Source organism: Lissotriton helveticus, chromosome 7 (genome assembly GCF_964261635.1).
Source record: "Lissotriton helveticus chromosome 7, aLisHel1.1, whole genome shotgun sequence".
In the NCBI taxonomy this organism is placed as follows: Eukaryota; Metazoa; Chordata; class Amphibia; order Caudata; family Salamandridae; genus Lissotriton; species Lissotriton helveticus.
This window is the reverse complement of record NC_136068.1, coordinates 1,089,436,035-1,089,459,900: the sequence shown is the minus strand read 5'-3', so window position 1 is coordinate 1,089,459,900 and position 23,866 is coordinate 1,089,436,035. Positions and strand designations below refer to the sequence as shown.

Below are 23,866 nucleotides of genomic sequence, written 5' to 3'. Positions count from 1 at the left end.
TCAATGAATTCGGGTCAAGTGAGCCAACAGGCCGCACGTCAAGTTCTCTAAAGGGCTACAGATGAAGTAAGTTGCAGCATAAGCGGTCCATTGGCCACTGGTCTACTGAGTCAGTGGACTGCAGGTCAAAGGAATCAAATGGGATGCAGGTTCAGCGAGCCAACGACATGTTCATTAGGTGAGCCAATCAATACAGGTTAAGTGAATTAATGAGCAGTCATTAGAACCAAGGGGCTGCAAACATTTTCCATGTAGTTTTTATGAAGCACTTCCTCAACAACAAGCATGATAATTTAAAATGTGACCAGATACCAAGTGGGGAAATGATAGGTTTGCTTTCAAACTAAATGTGTGCATATTGTCTCTGGACTGTTTGTGAGCCTCACATTGCTAAATGTAGCTATTTTCGGTTTCTGTTGGGGTAGAATGTCTCCAAGATCTGCCTCCAAGGACCATGGAAAACGGTTTTCCATGCATCATCCATGAATTTCACAGCAGTCCTTTTACTATATACATCACAGAATGTTGGACAAAACACAATGATCATCCATTCAGGTTCCATGTCAATGCCAATTCTTTTTGAAGCTTGCAGACTTCTAGATTTCATTGTGAATGCCAAACTTGGTATCTTTCTGTCCTTCAGGTATTTTTGGGGTATTTTCTTGTTTTGGTAGTAACTTCACCTATAGCTTTAACCACCAACCCCCGCTCACCCTTAATTAATCAAGGAAAGTACAAAAGTGAAATTTGTCAAACATTGAAGCTAAAATCCAACCATGACTAGAAAAGGGCTATAATTACTGGTACTAAATGGTGGCACAGTAGTACGGAAAAGTTAAGATTGTGCTGCATAGTGAATTTAAATTAATTTTTTAACTATATTTTTTGGAGTCTTGGGCAAGTGTTCACCTCATTAAAAAAAACTTCCTGGAGTGCACTTGTTAAGTTTGAGTATTGGTCAAGGATTTCAGACCGGAAACAGGTTTGTTTGAAGGCTTTTTTGAGCACTTCTGTTCATTATTGCTAAGATTTTAAAAAAAGTAGACATGGGGTGCAGGAAGAGAATTGACAAACTCCTGCCTGATTTGTTAAGCAAGAGAGGAATGAAGTTCACATCTAGCACTACTGTATTTGCAATCTGCTGTTTTTATTGAGGTTTTTTTCTGCAATTAATTCTGTCTTCACAAAAATTATTATAGTGAATAATTTCCTATAACATCTTGTATGTTATTTTCAGTACTGCAGTGCTTCAAGGTAACAAGAGTTCTTCATATCCCATTACAATAATGTTATGTATATGCCTCTCTTTCTGTCGTGAAATGTAAAAAAGCAGTCTAATGGCAATGTTTAAAGCTCTGCTGGAAAATAATGTGGGTTACAAAATATCATATTTGTTTACATTATTTCAATTATTTGAAAGCAGGAAAATAAAAAGCAATCAAACAGTCAACATTATTTTGAATTTATTTTATAGTTTTATATAGCGCTTATGCACTGTAAAGTAAGTGAGTGCTTTATATTCTAACCATAACATTGTATATTAAACAAGAGATTGGAAGGAGAGAATATAGGCAAGGTAAAAATACAGCTGTAGTGCAATTCTGGAGGATGATTTTGGATATGTCCCGATGAGTATGAGAGCACAGGTGGCCTGTGTTAGATATATGCAGAAACGATCGTGCTTTCAAGGAAACTTGCTTACTGACATATGCTTGATGCAAATAAAACCCAGCAGGTGGAAAAAAAATAAAGTTCCTGAAAACAGTTTATTTAAAGGAAAAAATTATCCTAGGAATTTAGCTTCCATTGATAAATGAGAACACATTTGCACAAGAAATTATGTGAAAACTTGCAATGAAAGAGAAAATTAGAGTTCGAAAAAGCAAACCTAATCTATAAAGTGTTCCTTAGAAGGGAATTTTCCCTCGTAAAGGTTTTCACCAGGTATATCTTTCCCGTGACGAGAATGAATTGTTGGAAGAATTTGGATAACCTGACCAAATGACAGATTAAACCAGCAACAATCTGTGAATGTGATTTTGGAATAGCCGACACCTTAACTCTCTTGTTCTTGACCTGTCCTGCCCATAAGGACCTAAGACGGACGTATCTCCTGAAACTCATGAAGGTCTCCGAAATGTGTTCCTACAAGGATATGACTGTGTGCTTTTTGAGGGATAAAGACCCTGAAATGATAAGAAAGACAGGTAGTGAGGTTTCTCAAGAGACTTTGCTAAAGTCTGAACATGAGGGTTAATTACATGATAAAGCTGAAAATGGGCTGGGGCTGAAAACAGGAGGAACAAGGAACAAGGTTGAATTTCCATTGCCTGCCTTTGTCCTTTCTCTACTTCCACTTTGTGCTTGGTGATTGTGTGTGAATGTGTTCCTTCTTTCTTCTTCTGCCCCTGTCTTGAATTTTGTGAATTTATTAATTGATTTAGTTGGACCGGACCCATTCTGCAGGGTCACCCCAGATGGGTTGCCTTCCTTTGCTGGACCCCTTTTGTTGGTATTATGAGTCGTACACTTTTCCCCTGCTACCAGTGGTAAAGTGCTTGTGCTCTCCGTTGAAAACATGGTAAAATTGGCTTACACTTGTTTGGATTATTTAATTTACTTATACGTCCTAGTATATTGTACTACTTGTACCCAGGGCCTGTATATAAGTGATACTAATGAGCTGCTGCCCTCATTGTGCCACCCACTAAAGTAGCACAAAAAACATGTCTCCGGTCTGCCTCTGCAGCCTATAGGGCAGTTTTAAACTGCCATTTTGACAAATCTTCTGTCAGGCCTAAATCTTCCTGTTTTATACTTTTAAGTCCCCCCTAAGGTATGCCCTAAAGGTTCATAGGGCAGGGTGCATGGTGTGTAAAAGTAGGACATGTGGGTTTTAAGTTTTACATGTCCTGATAATGAAAAACCCCTGAAGTCGTTTTTGACTGTGGCAAGACAATCTCTCCTATAGGCTGGGGTACCGTATTACACTTAATAAGTGATAACTTTCCATTGGGAACAGATAGATAAATGCGTCCTCCACTCATTTGAATTGTAATTTAAAATCCTATATAATGGTAAAGTCAGATTTTAAGTTACTTTTTTTCACACCCAGATATTGCTACTGCGATTCCACCTGAATATAACATCTTTAGGCAAGACAGAGCACTGGGTAGAGGGGGGGGCGTGGCTCTCGTGGTACAAAAAGCCTTCACGTGTTCCATTACTCACACGGAAGCCATCACGGGCGCTGAATCCCTCGCTTTCTCCATATCCCTGTCACCTCAACAATCCTTTAAAGGACTTGTAGTCTATAGGCCCCCTGGCCCGGCAGGGTCCTTTTTTGAGGAGCTTCAGTCGATTATTTCGACGTTGACTTTAAGATCGGAGCACTGTGTACTGGCCGGGGATTTTAACTTCCATATGGAAGATAGCTCTGACCCGGATACGTCTAAAATGATTGACATCACGGCGTCTTTAGGCCTGTTCCCCTATCTCTCTGGACCAACTCATGATAAAGGCCACACTCTGGACCAGGTCTTTTCGACATCCCCGGTGGAGGTGACAGCTGTGCTGCCGGTATTATGGTCCGATCATCGGCTAGCCTACTTTTATATACTAGGCACTAAGAAACCTGTAACTACTACTAAGAGACATCAGGGAACTACTTCAAGGGCGTATCATCGGGTCACCCCGGAGATGCTGGCTCAGTCCTTACAGGACCATCCTATATCCTTTTCCGGGGATCTGGATAAAGATCTTGAAACCCTGCAGATATGGTTCATAGACAGGTTGAACGACTTAGCCCCTTTGACTCCCCCCCCCCCCCGCACCACTTTGAAACGGGTCTCGGCCCCCTGGTTCACTGAAGTGCTGGCGCATTCCCGTAGGCAATGCAAAGTTGCCGAAAGGGCGTGGCGGTCTCAGTACGACACGGAGGCAAGGCTTACCTATAAATTGATGGTCAAAGCTTACCATCGGGAAATTCTCCAGGAATTTTTTTTTTATTTTGCTAGGAGAATTGAGGATGCAGCTAATTCCTGCAAGGAGATTTTTTCGATTGTGAGAGAATTCACGACCCCCCGCTCCAACTCAGCGCAGGTTGCCCCCTCTGAGACATGGGCTGCCACCCTTGCCAACTTTTTCACCACGAAAATCAGGCTGATACAGGACTCTTTTCCAACTAGGCCGATCGATGTTGATCCATGCTTGTTGAATGGGTCAGTCCACCCTACTACATCAGGTCCATTCCTGGCAGTTTTCCCGTCACTCTCGACACCTTCGTCGCTGACACTGATGATGAATCTCAAATCTGGCTCTCCCCTCGATCCATGCCCTGCCAAATTCCTAGCTAAAGTGGCAGCTATAATCAATCCTCTGGCCAACCCACTTCTGAACCTTTCTTTGAGTCAGGGCGTAATTCCGCAGTCATGGAAGCAAGCCATGGTTATCCCCCTTCTTAAGAAACCGAGCCTTGCCCCGGAAGTCCCCGCCAACTACAGGCCTATTTCGCTTCTTCCTGCTTTGGCTAAGATCCTGGAGAAGCATGTACATGGTGTGCTCTCAAATTTCTTGGAGTCTCATGAGCTACTACATGCCTCTCAATCTGGCTTCCGTCCTAATCTAAGTACAGAGACAGCGCTGTTGGAGATATCGGAGGCCATTAAAGAGTCGCTGGATTCTGGAGGCAAAGCCATGCTGGTCATGCTTGATTTGTCGGCGGCTTTCGACACCGTCCCCCATGAGGGTCTCCTCGCAAGACTTCATGAGATCGGTCTGAGGGGGACGGTGCTCAGTTGGTTTCGTTCATTTCTAGCCAACCGTCGACAAACGGTCTGGGCCTCCCCTGGCTCCGCCGTGATGTCTCCTCTGGGAGTCGGAGTCCCCCAGGGCTCCGTGCTGAGCCCGACTCTATTTAACATCTTCATGACCCCATTGGCGACACTGGTGGAGTCTTTCGGGGCCCAGATCGTATCCTATGCCGACGATACCCAGCTTCTCTTTACCTGCCGGAAGGGAGAAGATTTCAATGGAGAGAGTATCCGGGAGTGCCTTGGGGCTGTTTTTAAATGGTTCCAGCTAAACAGCCTCAAGTGCAACTCAGATAAATCTGAGATACTCTTCTTCGGTTGCCCATCTGATCCTGACTGGCATGGTTGGTGGCCTGCTGATATGTTTCCTCCTGCGCTTTCATCCCAGGTAGCCAAGAACTTGGGAGTTAAAATAGATAAAGGACTGTCGCTTAAATCCCAGGTTCTGACCCTCACAGGAACCTGCTTTGGCATCCTTAGGATGCTTCAGAAGTTTTTCCCTCTGCTCTCTGAGGAGCATAGGAGGACGACTGTCCAGGCCTTAATCGGCTCAAGACTAGATTACTCTAACATTTTATATCTTGGCTTACCAGACTATCTCCTGCAACGGCTACAGGTGGCCCAGAATACAGCCGCACGAGCCATCTTCGGCCTCCATAGGCGGGCCAGCGCCTCCAGCTTATTACAATCGCTCCACTGGTTACCCATCTGGAAGCGGATAATATTCAAGGCCATGACATTGGCTCACAAGGCTTTACATGCCTCGGGAGCTCAATATCTGCAAAGGAGGCTCGCCTTTTATCATCCAGCACGATCCTTGAGATCGGAGTCCCTCTTTCTGGCTGTGGTGCCCCGTGTGAAAAAAGCCTGCATTGGTGGGCGTTCGTTCAGGCTGCTAGCTCCGCAGTTGTGGAACTCACTACCTCTGACCTTGCGTTCTGTATCTAATTTGTTGGCGTTCAGGAAGGGTCTAAAAACATGGCTTTTTGCCCACTAGGGCTCTCCTGTGCCAGTTCCTGGATTCAGTGATCATCCCTCTTCCTGTGAATCTATACTGTTATGTTTTGTTTGTTTTTCCTGCTCTGGTCATGAAATATAAAGCGCCGGGACACTCAGTTGGAGTAGCCGTGCGCTATAAAAGACCTTTATAACATAACATAACATAACAAAATGCCACTTTAAGAAAATTAGCATTTTGCTGCCAAAACCAAAGGTGCCTTTCTGTCAGTGTTCAGGGTCACATGACTTTAAATGGCTTTCCTGAGGTGTATTGTGTAATTTTGTATAGATATATATTGAACTTTTCTGTATGCAAAGGCTTTTGGTCGAAGGTGAGTAAATAAATGAGGAAACAGCTGGTGCGAGAGTAGCAATACTAGGCATAATGATAGCAGATGGCAAAGATTGGAAATAAATTGTGTCTCAGAATTTTGCGTTAAGTGCCTGAAGAAATGGTTCTGTAGGTGCCACCGGTACAACAGGTTGGTGGGTTTGCTTGTAAGTTCCTCTGGGAGAGAATGATATAGTAACTTCTGAGAACGATTGATTCTCTTTGTGCACTGTTTTGAAGCTTCAGCTTTATAGTAGTATATTGAATTTACTTCTGAGCCATCTAGGGGCAGCTTCTATTTTTATCATTAACCCCGCCTCCCGCTCCCCGTGTGCTTCCCGCTGGCCCCCTTTTCCTCTCTGTGCTTCCAACATACCCCCTCTTCTGCACCAACTCCACCTGCCCCCCACCCCGTTATTTTTATTGTGTTGCCCGCCACTAAAACAATCTCATGTTGCCTCGTAATTCCCTCATTTCAAAGTATTACACTGAAACAATTGAGTACCACAAGAACAAAACGGGAAGGCTAGCAACAGTGCCAAAGAAACCATTTATGCTATTAGGCTGAGGAGTGTGCTGGTGTTGGCCGAGTCCTTTAAATGTGAACTTTGTTTCCTGGCTAGTTCTAAAACTGAAATTGATCACCCACACCCTAAAAAGGTTTGAATACTCTTCTCTGATTTCCAAAACACAATAAATGAGATTTGCAGATAATTACCCGCTTGTACTCCCCAGCATTAGATTGCAAAAATAAGTTGAACATTATTTGAAGATTTCACTATGACTCTGCGGCTCTGTGCTTATGAACCCCACTTTATCAGTCTTTCACTGAGAAGATGAAACTCTACAAGTACCATAATGTTTTGAGAGTTAAGCATCAGTATCAAATAAAGAACAGGTGATCATATGCTTAGTAGTTTATTTGTAGACCAAATGGCTATCCCATAGTTTAAATGGAAAAGAGATAACTAATTCAAAACAGGCATGTCTTCACAAGCAGCCTCAGGCTCATGTAATCATCTTTTTCTGATAGACCCAGGAAGTCTCTTTCCCAGCTTTACTGCCTGATAGAAGAAGTTTCTCCATTCTTTTTCAAATTCTTTTTTTTGTAGTTCTCTTTTGCCTTGGAATCACACTCAACAAGTGCCTGCCAGATATATTAATTTATACCAAGGATCGGAAAGTCCCATTAACTTCTCCCACGGATTCTGCCCTGGTCATAGAGCTGAAATGCAGATCACACAAGCTCTTCATAGGTTAGGACCCCTAGAAATGCAATCAAAATTTGTTTGGTACACTCCCACTAGACTGCTTCGCTCCTCATATTAGGGAGTTTTTCCCTTTCAGAAAAAGCGTGAAAACCTGCTTGTTTCCGAAGTCCTAGTCTCTTGTGCTTGCCCTGACACCCCCTCCTACCTCTCATGTAGCCATCAGCGCCAGGATGCCTGCAAAGTGATAGTGCACTTTATAAGCTGAATAAATAAATAATAAATAAATAAGTAAAAGACCATGTTGAAAAAAGCATAATCATTGGACCTGCGCCTACCCCTGATCGCTTCATGTCAGATGTAATATAATGTAATGTAAAAATAATTTGTTAAGCACACTTTCACCGTGCGGTTTCTTGGCGCTGAGCGGGATCGCTTGTAGGTGCAATAGCAGTGGAGTTAATTGTAAGCTTGGGCAAATGACCATGTTTTGAGGGATTTCCTGAATTGGGTGTAGGAGGTGACCAGACGCAGGTGGGGGGAAGGGAATTCCAAAACTGAGGTGCAAGGGTCGAGAATCTTAGACCTCTGTGTTTTTTGCGTTTGAATGGGCAGGGGGTCAGAAGGTTCATGTTTGAAGAACGTAGATCGCGGGAGGGGACATAACGCTGTATTTTAGAGGCGATAAAGGCCGGACCGCGATCCGAGAGGGCTTTGTAGATCGTACAGTCTAATTTAAAAAGGCAGCGTTGGGTCACGGGGAGCCAGTGGAGGCTCTTCAACAAAGGTTTCACATGGCGAGACTTAGGCTGACCATAAACAAACATGGCGGCTTGGTTCTGCACCAATTGTAGCTGGCGTAATTGGAAGGCTGGAATGCCGGTGTACAAAGAGTTGGCGTAATCAATACGCGACATTACCAGGACGAGAATGACTTGGATCAGGGCCTCAGTGGTTAGAAATCTGCTTATTTTCCAAATTCTCTGAAGGTGAAAAAAACAAGCAGAGACCACTGAACTTATCTGGGCCTTCATGGTGAGATCATTGCTGATCACGATTCCCAGGCTTTTAACTGAGCTGACTGGAGGAGGGAGCACCACAATAGTTGCGGCCAAAAATTGGAGTTCCGTGATTTGCTTGGCCTCCAGTGAGAATCAGCTCGGTTGTATCAGGGTTTAGTTTGAGATGATTTAAATTCATCCAGTTGCTAATGAATTTCTGAAAGTTTTCCATTGAAGAAGGGGATGAGTCGATGTTAAACACTACCTGGAGGTCATCAGCATAATTAAAGGTTACAACCTCTCTCTTACGAAGGGCCAGAATCAAGAGAAAAATATATAAATTAAAGAGGAGAGGGGAAAGGGATGAGCCTGTGGTACCTCGCATGTCAGTCTTCTTTTTACGGCAGAAAAGCTGGTGATGCGGTCTGCTTGAAATCTATCACTGAGGAAAGAGGAGATCGACTTCAGTGATAGACCCCAAATCCCAGGGCATCCTACACGGTCAACCAGCAGATGGTGGTTGACCATGTCGAATGCAGCCGATAGATCCAGGAGCACCAGGGCTTGCGTGGTGTTCTGATCAGCCCCCCTTCTTAATTCGTCGAGTGCTGCCTAGATGAGAGACTCTGTAGAATGTTCGGGTCTAAAGCCAGCTTGATGTGAGTCTAGGTAGTGGGATTGCTCTATAAAGATGCTATGGGAGTTAGCAACATGGGCTTCTAGGGCAGCAGTGATATAGGACAGAAGTTACTAGGTGTTGAAGGGTCGGTACCTGTTTTTTTCAGGATTGGTACGACTTCTGCGTTCTTAAATATATTGGGGACAATACCTTTGGTAAGGGAGTAGTTGAGAAGCAATAATGGGGGTTCTGGACAGTGCAGGAAAACTTCCCGAAGGATGTGAGGGGGACAACTGTCCATTGGGGATCCAGAGCAGACCTTTCTAAGTAGGGAAAAAAGGCATCTTGGGCAATAAGAGGAATTTGGTCAAGATGGTGAGAATTGGTCTGTGGGCATTGAGGATCTGACGATGAGGTGGCCTTAGGGATACTGGATTTGATGATGGCGATTTGTTCGATGAAATATGTTTTAAGAGAATCGCATAAGGATTGTGACGGAGTGGGTTTCGCAGTGACACGATCTGGTTTGACCAGTTCATCTACTATGGAGAAGATGTCCTTGGCTTTTAGTGGATTCTAAGATTTTAATGGAGAAGTATTGAGATTTGGTCCTGAGGATGGCACTTTTATATTCTTTAAGTGCCGCTATAAAAATGGCCTTTTTATTAGGGCAATAAGCCTGTCTCCACTTGTGTTCAGTTTGTCGAAAAGCCAGTTTCTTCACCTTCAAATTGTCAGAGAACCAACGTTGGGTGTCATGGGGCTTCTTATTTTTGATTTTCTTCAGGGGGGCTATGCTGTCTCTGGCAGATTACAGCCAGGTGTTGATGTTTTCTGCCTGGGTGTGGGGTGATACCGTCTGGCCAGCGGGTGTAGAAGCGGCTAGTAAGGCGCTGTGGTGTCTACCCGGCTCCAGTTTCTGGCCATGATAGTGCCTGGAGGCGAGATTTTGGGAGGAGGGGTGCTCGGGATGGAGAAAGTAATAAAGTGATGGTCCGACCATGTGCAAGGGGAGATTCGTAGGTCGGCTACCTCTAGATTATAGGTGCAGACCTGGTCAAGGGTATGTCCATTTATGTGGGTAGCTACCTTAATATGCTGGGTGTAATTCATTCCTGTTAGCAGGTCGGTAAATTCAACTGAGCAGGGACTTTCCCATGCATTGTTTGGCCAACAGTTAAAGTCACCAATTATCAACTCTCTAGCGTGATTTATAACCAGTTCGGCAACGGCATTGCCCAGTAACTGCGAAAATGTGGGCATGAGGAGTGGGGGTCTGTAGAGTAAGGCGCATCTGAAGGAGGAATGATTGGATTCAAACTTGAGTAAAAAGCATTCAACTAATGGGATGTCTAGTGAAACTAAAGAGATGAATTTGTGTTTCTGTGATATTACAGCTGCAACCCCTCCTCCGGCTTTGTTCTCTGACCTGTTAGTCTGGAGGATTTAGTAATTATCTGTGATTGCTGCTAGGATGTCAGGGCTGGACTCAGCCGTCTATCAAGTTTCTGATAGGAGGAGAATGTCAGGTTTTTCAGTGTCTAGGAGGTAAAAGATCTCAAGTTGATGCTTTACCATCGACCAGGAGTTTAGGTAGCAAATTGACAGTTCCTCCTGTCCCTGGCATACGGGAGTAGTGGGGGATTTTAGAGGCTCACCGTTGTTTGTTGGGGGCTCCTGACCGAGGGGTTTAGAGGGCGATTTACAGTCCGCATCCGTATGGATCAGGATCCCCAGATTATCTAATAAACTCTGGGTATAAGGATCAATGGCCCAATTCCCCTGAATCGAGTTTAACTCCGATGCCGAGTAGTGAAGAAAATGGGCATAGTGTATGGCCCCTGGCCCCGGCTGGCCGCGGACGGGCGCAGACCGGCTTGCCTTAGGCGTTCCTTTGACACGACAGCAGCACGCCCGCTGCGCGCATCTGCTGCGCGACAGGAATGACATGTGGCTGATATGGGCTGCAAAGCAAAAGACACACAATTGATGGACGGAATGCCAAACAAATCAAAACATTCACCCCCAGTCAAGAGATCTGGGTAAAATCCATCATTCTTTTGCTCACCATGCCACCCCAGTTTAGACCTGGCATATGGCCATGTCTAAACTGGGGTGGCGGAGTGAGCTAAAGAATAATGATGAATTAAACCCAGATCAGTTGACTGGGGGTGAGTGCTTGCAATGTTCAACACTCTGTCCATCATCCCCTTTGGTTTTGCTTTGTTCGCCCTAAGTTGGCAGGGTATGCCCAGACGTTTATCCCTTGCTCACTTTGCCACTGGATTCAAGCTAGCCTGGCTGATGACGGCTGATTAGACAGAATCCAGTCCCTGGATGCTTGTTTGCGGTCCAGGGAATACATGGCTTGGCAGTTCGAGCTGGACTGTTCCCAGGAGGAACGGGGTCAGACTGATTTGCATATGGCCATGTCTGAAATGGGGTGGCGGAGTGAGCTAAAGACTGATTATGGATTAAACCCAGATCAGTTGACGGGGGGTGAGTGCTTGCAATGTTGAACACGCCGTCCATCATCCCCTTTGGTTTTGCTTCGATATAGGCTGCAAGCGCGGCACTGGTCGCTGCGCTCCACCCCCACCAGCCAGAGAAGAAATCCTTACTCGCCTACACCCTCCACAACAATCGGGAGGCCCCGCGGTGGAACGAGGTGAGGTGAGATTACACAATGAGGAGCAAATCAGTTTTTACACAAAGTTAAATATAAAGTGCACAGGTTTTAAAAGAATAAAAGCGATATGGTTAAAAATTAATGCTGGGCGAAATAGGGTCTCACCCAGACTTAGATAATTATATCACCGCTGCAAAATGCGCGCATCCGCTGCCAGGTTAGAGCAGGAGACCAAAATTCATTACTTCTTCTCACCAATACTCTATCCAAACTAATAGTGTGTTTAATGGATTTTACCCAGTCTAATTCAGTCGGTGGTACGTTACTTATCCAATGCTTACAGATCTCCCGCCTGGCAAGGTAAATCAATTTTTTTTTTAAAACTGCGTTTTTACATTGTTAGACATAGAATCATGCTACACTGGCACCCCAAAAAATACAAGAAGAAGGCTTACCTGAAGTGCTGTACCCAGTATAGTTGTACTACATCTGCTCGCATCAAACCAGAATTTTGAATCGCAGGGCACTCTATAAACATGTGGATATCTGCCTCCTCTTGGCCACATTTTACATGCCTCGGCGTTCTTCCCCAGCTTCAAAAACTTAAGGTGTGTCCAATATACCCTATGTAGACAAAATATGTAATTTCTCCTTCAATTGGCGGGATGCACAGTGGAATAAAGATGCTAAAAGATACTTGCCTTAAATCTTCTGGCTGCATCACCGGCAAGCTCTTTTCCCGTAGGTCGCCTGGCAGTCTGAAAACACCATCTGTTAACTCCACCAATAACCAGTACTATCTGGCCCCTTCCTTGGCACGTCGCAGATCAAGCTGAATTCAAATCCTTTCAGTAGGCCTATATCCGCCTCTCAAGTCTGAAACCAGCTTTTGACTTGAAGATACTTAAACTTCGAGGTTTTGTTGTTAGAAACCTCTGCCATTTTGTCCCAAGAAACCAACTCTCCTTCATCCACCAAGGGATCCCATCACACTATCCTTGCCTCCTTTAAAGAAACAGCGAGGATATCCATAGTCCATTCGGGGAAGCTAGGAGCATCCTATATTGACGCCAACCCGCTGTAGTAGGTAAGTGTTGTCTTCTTTCTGATCCTTAACCATAACGCAGCCATACTCTTCAGAACCTTAAAACGCACCTTTTTAAAGAACTTTGGCTCTCCAAACTTGTGCATAAATCATTGCTCTCCTCCTCTAATGTCCGATAGCATAGACCTAAACATTTTGCCAATATCCAAGCTATCAGGTTCATTTAGTAGCAATTTCACATTCCAACAGACACAAACCCACTTTGTCTTTCTTCCTTCGTAATTTTTTTAAGGAAATCCGGGGGCCTTTCGAAGCCCAGATAAAGCTGCTAATCTTAGCCTGTATTTTTGTTAGCCACTCCACGTTGAAAATTAGTGGGATCACCTGGAATATGACCAAATGTTCTTTCCCTCCGATAGTTAATGGGACCTGTTAGACCTGGCATCTTTGGCGTGGTTTCACCCTATCTTTTTGCCTCTACCTCCTATATTCTTGATGCTGTGCTGGATTTCGTTTTTGCTGGTTTAGATGCTTTGGGCACTTTGCCACTGCTGTTCAGTGTCAAAGTGCAAGTGCTCCCTGTGTAAATTGTTATAATGATTAGTTATCCATGATTGGCATATTTGTGCCACCAAGACGTCCCTAGTAAAGTGCACTGAGTGTGCCAGGGCTGGTGATAACAGATGCTACTAGTGGGCCTGCAGCTCTGATTGTGCCACCCACACGAGTAGCCCTAAAATGGTGTCTTAGGCCTGCCTGTGTGCAGTCTGTGAACTGCCATGTCCTCCTGGTCAGTGTCCCCACTGGCCAGGCCTACCCTTCCCTTTCTGTACACATTGGTCACCCCTATGGAAGAGCCCAAGGTACCCCCTTGAGCAGGGTGCAGTGTATGTGAAAGATAGAGCATGTACTGGTGCAGGTGACATGCTCTGGTAGTGAATTACAGCAATTTTCGTTTTTCACCATTGTAAGGCTATCTTGCCCCATAGGCTATTATGGGGGATGCTGGCCACAGTTGCTACCCGCATATCTTCCCATAGGAGCAAGATAGGACATAAAAGTCTGGTATCCCTGAACTCCGAATTTAATAACACATCTTTTAGGAAAGGTTGTTTTTAAATCCTGTTTTTGAGAACAGGACTTTTGGAAAGTTGCTGTTCTCTTGTCCGACCTTTCTGTGTACCTTGGCCTGTTTGTAATTGACTGTCTCGTTTGTGAGTGACAGGGGCTGGGTGGCTCCCAGAGTCTGAGTGGGCCATCCCTGGGCTGAATAGCTCCATCTGCATCTAGAGTAGTGGGAGGGGGAAGCACCTGGGCCTGTATAGGGCTGTGCCTGCCTTCCACAATGCTTGCTCCACCTCCTGCTGGGCGGCTGACGACCCTGCACCTCTCTCTGAAAGGAAAGGAGAGGCCAGGAAAACAAAGTGGTCAAGGAACACCCAGAACTGGTTCAGACTGGGCTCAGAGCCCTCCTGCACAAAGGGATCAAAGATTTTTAGGGGTATAAGTACAGGACACCTGACTACAGAAAATTAGATCATCCTGGAATCAAGAAGGAACCTCTGCCAAGGAGAAAGCTGAAACTGAAGAAGGAAGACTGTCCTGCTGTTGCTCTGCTGGACTGACCTGCTGTTGCTTTGCTGCCAAGGAGAGGGGAAGTACTTTGCTTTTGGTGCTGTGTCCCCTGTCTTGAAGGAATCTCCAAGGGCCTGAGAAGAGCTGGCTCCCTGTTTTTGAAGTCCCAGGAAAAAAAGGACTTCACCCCCAGCTTCCCTGAACTCTGCTGAGAGAGTTCTGTCCTTCCTAGAGTGCTTGGGCCAGTTGTGGTGCCTCTGGAAGTTGTACCTGTGTTGGGAAGCTGGAAACCGAGCTTTTAAAGACTTTATGCAAGTTTTGTTGCAACGCTCGCTTGTGGTGCGCATCCCCGACAGTGCGAGTAAATTCCCGCTGCTACGAAGGTCGAGATTGTCGCAGCGCCTGTTGCCGCTGCCAGAGCCATCGCACCCTTTGTTTGCGGGACGCACCAGACCGGTGCGGGAAGACTACCATCGCTGCGAGTGTCGTAGCAGAGCCTGTCATCGCTGGGTGAGATCTTCGCACCGTTTGCTGCGAGTGTCGTCGGAGAGCCATCGCATCGAGGAGCTGCAAGAGGAAGATCAATGCTGGTCCGCGCATCGTCGCCCCTACAGATCACCGCATCGTGCTTTTGTGAGAAAAAACTACCTACGGAACCTACGCACCAGAATCCATACAAGTCATCACCTTCCTCCCCATACAGACCGGATTCGTCACAACACGCCCGCTGCTGCAGCAGGGTTGTCGCATCGCCTCCCCAGGGTCTCAGTAGCAACGCATCGCTTGTTTTCCACCGCACCAGCTTCTGCTTTGGAACTTTGTCGCATTTAAAAGGTACTGTTGACTAAACGTGACGCAACTGTGAACTTTTAACGCAACTGTGGGTTATTCTATCGCAACTTTAAGAACTCTTTTGCAACCATATTCTTGAAGTGTGTATGTTGGATTTTTGTCATTTTGGTCTTGTGTAGTTTAGATTAAATACCCTTATTTTTCTAAACTGTTGTGGAGTCATCTTGTGGTGTTTTCACTGTGTTACTGTGAGTGTTGGTACAAATACTTTACACATTGCTTTCGGATAAGCCTGACTGCTTGTGCCAAGCTATCAAGGGGGTGAGCAGAGGTTATCTAAAGAGTGATTCCTCCTTACCCTGACTAGAAGCAAGGGTCCCTATTTGGACAGTGGTACCTACCTCTGCCAACTAGAGAACCCCAGTTCTAACGGGACCAGCTTAACATCAGGTTACACGCTTCCTACATTACCTTTGAGGAGTTTACCTCCGGGAGGTCCTTAGTATCCTGGGTGATCTTTATGCCTAGGTGTCTCATCTCTCTTTTGCAAATGCCCGTATTCGTCTCCAAATTCCAAGACATGATGATGAGTACCCTGCAATACAACCAAGTTATAGGGTTAAGTAGTTTAATAACGGAACCGTCACCTGCAGGTCTGAGGTGTATACTATCCTTTTTCACATTGATCACTATTAAAAGAAACCAAAACATCGTATCAGCAGATCATAACTGGCTGATGCTGAACCATTCAAAGAATACATATGTGGACTGGGCATCTATGTATTGCATTCCACATTAGTCTGATATTTCATTCAGGTTTTTTTTTTAAATGAGCAGTGAAATTAAAATAAAGCTTTCAATAGAGGTTAAGACCATGTGTTGGTAGACTGCATCATGTCCGTTTCCAAATTACTGATGTATGCGACCAGAGATGTTAGCAAATTACATAACTGCTCTGTACTGCAATTTTAACTTAAAATGAAAAATCAACACTATACAGAAACATCGTCTAAGGTGTTGTGGGCGAGTTAAACGTTTGGTATATTGCTATGAAATTCGTTCATCTATTGCAAGTATTTTAGAGTATTTTAATACTTTTGAGACTTTATCTTTAATGTACACCAACTCCCATGTAGCCATTGAAAAATTTGACATACCTTGGTTCATATGATGTCCCCCTTGCAGTCCAACATTCGGTCGCTAATATTTAAGGCTGATTATTTACGATTTTCTTTTTTACTGCTGAATTCCAACCTTTTGAGGATCATAGCTGTATGTTCAGGGAGATTCAATTGCCTTGCTCTCAAGTAACGTTTTTAGCCAGCTATGCCTCCTTGATGAGGATTGCTGGTATGCAGTGAAGAAACTTCAGTAGTTGAGTTTGTAGTTTTACTGCCAAAGTATATTATCAGGTTTTCTTGGGAAGCCAGTAGTCATGGAAATATGAACTTGGTGTCACAATAAAGATTTATAGATACTAGATAACCCTTGTAGATATAAACAGAGTAAAGATTGGTGTATTTTCAAAGACATTGATCGATATTGCTACACCCTCAACCCATTGAAGATACTAGATAACCATTGTAGATATAAACAGAGTAAAGATTGGTGTATTTTCAAAGACATTGATCGATATTGCTACACCCTCAACCCATTGAAGGTCGAAAGATACCATGGGGCTGTTGGCTCGAATGCTCAGAGCATAAAATATCCAGCTAAATTATCCAAAAATGCAGCAAAACAGTTTAAACATAATACCTTGAGGAAACACCCAGACACACTGTTCTTTGACCCATACTTTAATATAGATAAAGGCACTATAGTGAACGACTTAATATTCTTCTCAAATAAAACGGCTAAATGGCGCAATGCCTTCACAATTATGCTTAACATAAAAGCTATGAAAAACATCCCACATGGCACAAAAATAACGACCTCGCCTTCAATAAGATGTGGAGCCGAACTATGCATTACCATATATAAAACTGGAATAGTGCTGATACAAGCAGCGAACAGCGAACTAGATAAGTTCGACAAGATATTTCCATCCGTAAAAGAACGGCTAGAGGGATCAAGATACCAACTAGATCGGAACTCACCAGAAGTCACTCCTGTAAACAACATTATTACTACCAGAGACGCCAATCGAACTGGAGGTCACCAGGATCAGGCTATTAACCCGAGATATAGAAATGAAACCGGTCTGACAATATCGAATGATGAGGATGAATGGACAGGGAGGTCTACTAGTCTCGAACAACGAACAGGACCAACTCCAAATGGAGGAGTCGACGCCACTCTCAAATGTTGGGACTTCCTGCGCTGAACACACATCGATTTCGAATGAATCACTTAATGAGAATCGGGAAATAAATAAGATCGAAGGTATCAACCTCCCTTTACCTCTCTCTAATACCATAATAGAGTCAGTTAGAACATCAACATCACCCACAAAAACACTTCTAGCATCTCTAAACCCAGATAATACACACATCATCTCAAATAGAAACGGAACAGACATTCAAACAGTGGATATAAAGAAAAAGACTGCGACATTAAGAACAGACCAAAAACAGAGAAGAGAAAAACGCAGAACTCGGATAGACAGGTTAATCATTTCTAAGAAGTCACTCCAAAATCAGAAAGATATTAAAGAGCTTCAGAAACTAGTTGGCAACATGGCACAAGACACAATTAGTTCTCTACTAGCGATTGAAAAAATACTGGAAATGACGGTAAGCACTCACTCCAAGGTCACGCATATACAAAACCTTGTACACTCCTCACAAAGAAAGAGCAACGAGATGGCCATGCCATTAGCAAATAGGCACAACAGACCAAATAGATCAAAGTCCTTGTCGGTGGAGGAAACCCAGGCCTTACTCCGAACGTATGAACCCGCGAGCCATGAAAGAGAGGAAAGAATCAAAATAGTACCAGTCGATTCTAATAGAACATCCAGAAAGAATGATAGAAAACCTGACCTTAACAATTTACATCAAATCCAGCTAATAACCGAAACCAATAAGATGAACCTTCGCAGCACTGGGAATCCACTGAACTGCCTCCTACTCAATTGTCGATCGGCAACCAAACATGCATCAGACATAGCAGACCTCATCATCAACAAGGGAATTGATCTGGCAATCCTCACATAAACATGGCTTACAGAATCATCTTCGCCAACCATGGATTTATTAGTACCTCCTCAATATAACATTGTGAGACTAGATAGACTAAAAAAGACCGGAGGAGGGATAGCCTGCATTCACCGATCGGATATAGAGGTCAACCAAATACAATCCGACCCACTCGAATCTTGTGAATACTTAGGTCTTAATATAAGATCAGCAACCAATCAAAGATGCAACTTGCATGCGTTTTACCACCCACCTGGAGAGAACGCAAAGTTCACAGAGCAGTTAATGGAGATCATAACGGCCAATTCTAACACTGATGGCAATAATATATTCCTAGGCGACTTCAACCTACATTGGGAGGACTATAATGACAAACTCGTTAACACGCTTAAAGATTTCCTCGCCGAGCTAAACCTCAATCAAGAATGCACACAACCTACTCACTCGAAAGGAGCAACGCTAGACTGGATTATTTCGAGAGTCAAAGACACATCAATCCTCTCAATAGCCCCGTGTGATTGGTCAGATCATCATGCCATAACATTCTTGATACCCATAGTGAAAAAGGGCAAGACCGTTCAACCCTTCAAGCTCAAAAAATGGATTTGAGACACAAAAGAGGCTAATATTGAGCTACTCGTAGAAAGGTGTGAGAGAGACCTAAAGCCACCTAGCAACCTGCAGAATGTAAATGAGATGACAGATCACTACATAACTTCAGTCGGGAACATCGTCAATGACGCCATGCCACTAAAACTGAAAAGAGTCACGGAGAAGGTAAAAAATCCATGGTTTAATGGGTCACTGAATGAAGACAGGCGCAAATTGAGAATGGCCGAAAGAAAATGGAGACAACACCCATCATCCCCGGAGCTGAAAGCCCTCAGAAAAATCAGAAACCAATATAACAAAAAGATCATCAATTCCAAAAGGGAATATATAAGATCCGAACTGGACAATGCCATAAACAGACCACGGAAACTCTTTGAGATCCTAAAGCAACAATCAAATGAATTAGCCAAAACCGCTCATGAGAACTCAAAAACACCTCTAAGCTGCGAGGAATTCTCAACATTTTTCACGGAGAAGGCCAAAGCGCTGGAATTGGAGCTCACAAGCGCAGCGGCTAACCTTCCCATCCAACCATTGACTACGAATGATTCCGACTCGACAACAGAGCGTAGCAAGATAAAAAACAAAGCATACTGGGACACATTCGAATTTTATGACCAGGAAAAGGTCGCCAAAACGCTCTCGGAAATCAAGCCTAACAACCACTATCACGACCCCATACCTGCGAAGTGCGTAAGAGAAATCAACCATATTGTGGTCCCAATCTGGACCAAAATAATAAATGCATCATTATCACAAGGGATCCTCCCTGACTGTCTAAAAACAGGGCAAGTTGTTCCCATAATCAAAAAACCTACAGCGGATGCAACAGATCCGAATAACTGTCGCCCATTGACCAACATCCCTTTACTGGCCAAACTAATTGAGAAATGCATGCAGTGCCAACTGGGCCAACCCATCACCAAGTTCTCCCTACTAGATGAATGCCAATCAGGATTTAGATCAGGGTATAGTACGGAAACAGCGATCCTCCATATTGTTGATGATGCGTTACAGGCCCTAGACCAAAATCAACCATGCCTACTAATTCTCCTGGACCTGTCATCGGCATATGACACAGTAAATCACGAAGCATTACTGACCAGGCTGCAGGACAGGATGGGGCTGGCGGGAAATGTTCTGAAATGGTTCGAGCCTTTCTTTCGAAACAGAACACAACGATTCCTGGTCAACCAATCAATTTCACCTATATGCCCTAACTCAATTGGAGTTCCACAAGGATCGACATTATCACCTGACCTGTTTAACTTGTACGTTGAACCTCTTACAGAAATTCTCCAAAACTCACAGATATCCTACCACATGTATGCGGATGACACGCAGATATACATAAAGATCGCCTCCCTTGAAGACATTGAGCTAATGAATGAGACTTTAAAAATGGCATTGCAATGGTTAACTACCAATCATTTGAAGCTAAATGCCCACAAAACAGAGTTCCTACTAATCTCACCAACAAGGAGCCAGGCAGAAATAAAGGAATGGACCAAGTTGGTGACGGCGCTAAACTGCACCCCAACCCTAGTCAACTCAGCTAAATCGCTAGGAATCACTTTAGATGAAAACCTTGACATGAAAGCCCACATTAACTCAATGGCTAAAAGTGCCCGCTTCCAGCTGAATTACCTAAGAAAATTGAAACCATTCATCTCAGAGGCGGATCTTAAACTGGCAATCCAATCCCTAGTTATCTCTCGGATTGAATATGGTTGCACCACCTTAGCCGGCTTACCAAAAACGTCCACAGCACCACTAAGAGCTTGCCTCAACACAGCGGCAAGACTCATCACGGGATCAAGAAAATTCGACCATATATCCCCTCACCTGAAAGCATTAAACTGGCTACCCTTTGAAGCCAGAATTCAACTAAAGATAGCATGTATCACCCATAAAGCGCTCCACTACAACACACCAAGATACCTAGCCAAGAAAATTGAGCTATCAGGAGGTAACAGACCAGCTAGGAGTGCCAAGGAGTTGCTGCTGAGGTCATCCTTTTTCCGAAAGAAAAAAACCTTTGACAGAGCGTTCTCAGGAGCTGCCCCCAGAATCTGGAACTCACTCCCTCCAAGCATTAGGAAGATTCAGAATATTGTAACATTTAAGCGGGAAGTGAAGAGCTTCATGATGAGCAAATTCCCTACATAGGCTTATTTGATCACAATTACGAGCAAGTGCGGCCTTACTACTGAACATTTGCGTCGGCAGAAGGGGAACCCCTGACAGGAATAAACTGTAGGACATTCGACGATATGAGACCGGCGACTCTACTGAGTCTAAGCTGTATACAAAATGCTACCTCATGTAAATGTTAACTTATATATTTATCTCACTTCCTAAAGCCATATAATCCTCTACCTCTTACATGTCTGCGGAAATGGAATATGATATAAACTAAGCCTTAACCTACCTCTTAATGCATAATGCACATTCGGAAAGGATATATATCTATATGCTCCCAAAGCCTTATAATTATCTACCTCATATCTGTGTGTTGTTATTAGTGTGACTATACTGTTGATCTGTAACCTGCTTTTTATGTGAAGCGCTCGGATACCCACGGGTCTTGTTCGCGCTATACAAAACTTTATAATAAATAAATAAATAAAATCAAGTAGGTGTAGGTTGTTCTGGGGGTCAGACAATTGCTCTTAAAGGATAATGTGCATGTTGCTGTGACAAGGGTAGGGAGAGTTGCAGGTAGCAATGGCTGGCATTCTGTTGGCCCACATTTCCTACCAGCATTTGGTGCTAATGCCAATGATTGGTAGAGAAGGGAACCTGGGCCTAGGATCGAGTTCCTGTTTTTATCCCGAATGAGACGTTGCCTAACTGGCAAAATTGCTGATTTTAACAGCAGGATCCTATCATCACCAAACATAGACAAACATATATATTTGAAGCAAGTTTGATATCACCCCCATTCTGTGTATTACTCTGCTGCAGTCCTTTCTGGCTCTGCCGTGGGAGTGCACCAGTTGAGTCTGCTTGCTTATGCTATTACTATTGGCTATTGCTCTGTTCATTACAGAAATGCAATATCTCTTTATATTCTAAATATGTTTTCCTACCTATATGACCAGACTGAAGTTGAGAAATTAACGAAGATTATTTGGAAAATGGATTCAAGGATGCTCCAGTCAAACATTTGTTTTGCTTTCTTTGTATTATGGAGAGTGGGAGGGCCCCAATGAAAGACACCTTGTCCTCTAGTACTTCTTCCCTTCCTATTTACTGATTGGTTACGTAGATTCTTCAGTTTTGTCTCCTATTTGTTTTTCATATTCTTAAATGTGTGCCAAAAAGCATTGCCAAAAGCAAACAAATTGTTAATAATGCTTTTGCTATTTTTGTTTGTCATTTCATTTTTGTTTAAATCTGTTTTTTCGGTTGACTGGTGGTTGTCTCAGTTTTCAACAGAAACTTTTAAAAAATGGTCAATTGAGGTTGGGCATGATTTTTATTTTGGAGAAGATGGTTCTTTGGGCACTTAATCAACTGCCTTTTACCACTATTGCTTTTGCATTCAGCATTCCAATACATTTGTCTCTCCAGGATTGGAGCCTGAAATCCAGAAGCTAATAGCCAAACATAAACAAGAGATCAAAAAGCTGAAGGCCTTACATGAAGCGGAGCTCATGCAGTCGGACGAGCGAGCTGCCCAGCGTTATGTACGTCAGACGGAAGAACTGAGGGAGAACTTGGAGCGGGAAAAGGAGGAGTTGAGTCAGCGGGAGAGAGAGCTAGCTAAGCAAAGGTATGCAGGGTGATTCTGGGGACTCTAGGGTCTGAGATGGGCGAAACAGTCGTTCAGTTGTAGTGATGAAACCAAGGTATGCCAACATTTTGTGGAAAAGATACAAAATATTCCAAGACCTCTGTTAATGGCAGAAGGTTAGGCAAATCACAGGTTTTTGCAAGGTTGAAAGATGAACTAAGGCACCTTTCTGTGGCAAGAACTTTGCAGGGGGGCGGAGCAAATCGCTCATGTATACGTTATAGGGTTGACGAAACAGCAAGATCACATACTTTTTGGGGAAAGGATTGTAATGTTCAGAATGAAGCTAAGAATTTCAGAGGAGCAACAGTAAAATGCAAATTTGTCTCTTGCAAAAGATGGCAATAGGGGTGCTAAATCATATAGCACTTTTCACAATGGGGGAAAATGTTTGGTTAACCTGTAGTTGAGATTTCTTTGTCTCCACTTAGTCTGAGTCTTACAGTGCTTTTCTTTGTTTTGTCAAGATAACTGTATTCTCCTTTTTTTTTTTGTCAAGATAACTGTATTCTTCTTAGATTATCACTTTTTTGCAATACTTTTTTTTATGGTCACTAACTTTGTTTGTACTGGTAAAGTACGCATGCAGCCATCCCGCAAGACAGCATGGCTCTGCTTTTTATTTCAGTTCTTGCCTTCACATTATAACTTGCCATTGGGCATCGAAACCATTGCTATTCCAAAGTACGAGGACTCCTTAGACTATCGAGTCATCCTGTCTTCTGTGGTTAAAAACAGGCTTCATTGCAATGATCTACTTTGGACCTTTGAATCATTGGGGGCCTACCCTCAGTGCTGAATGAACCATTGCTATATTAATATACCCTACTAAATCTTCACCTCGTGCCATAAACTGTCTCCTGTGGCAGGAGACAGTTTCTAGAGTATTCAGGAAATAGGCAGCAAACGGGTAAAACCGCAAACCTGCTTGAGGGGAAAAGGTGACCATAAAGACAACTGCTTTTCCTAAGGAACCCAGGCTCATGGCAGTATTACACACCTTCATGCACTTTGAGTTACAGCTCACTGAAGACAGGATCATGGTTTCGTGTGGACTGTTGAATAACTGTTCTTCACCTCTCTGGGAGCATCAAGAATGTTATCCAGGTGATTTTCCTAAAACAAAATATATGATTTGGCAGATTTTGTGAACAATCTTCCATTAGTAAATCAGTATTGTCAGATGATAGAGAGAAGACTAGTTGGGAAGTCCTTGTTTTCTGGTCTGGCCTTTTTTTGTGATCAAGTTCTGTGAAAATGAGAACTACATACTCCTTGAGAACAGCAAAGAGCAGCTTCAGAGTC

At 43.7% G+C, this 23,866-nt stretch overlaps 1 protein-coding gene across 2 annotated transcripts in view; it reads left to right on the top strand.

Annotated features, from left to right (window-relative positions):
- The window catches only part of CEP131 (centrosomal protein 131), a 441,974-nt gene that overhangs the window by 301,996 nt on the left and 116,112 nt on the right, over positions 1 to 23,866 (top strand). For both annotated transcript variants that reach the window (XM_078654173.1, XM_078654174.1), the window contains one exon: positions 22,339 to 22,540. In XM_078654173.1, coding sequence (XP_078510299.1) covers positions 22,339 to 22,540 — 202 coding nt within the window. The remainder of the gene's footprint in view (positions 1 to 22,338; positions 22,541 to 23,866) is intronic.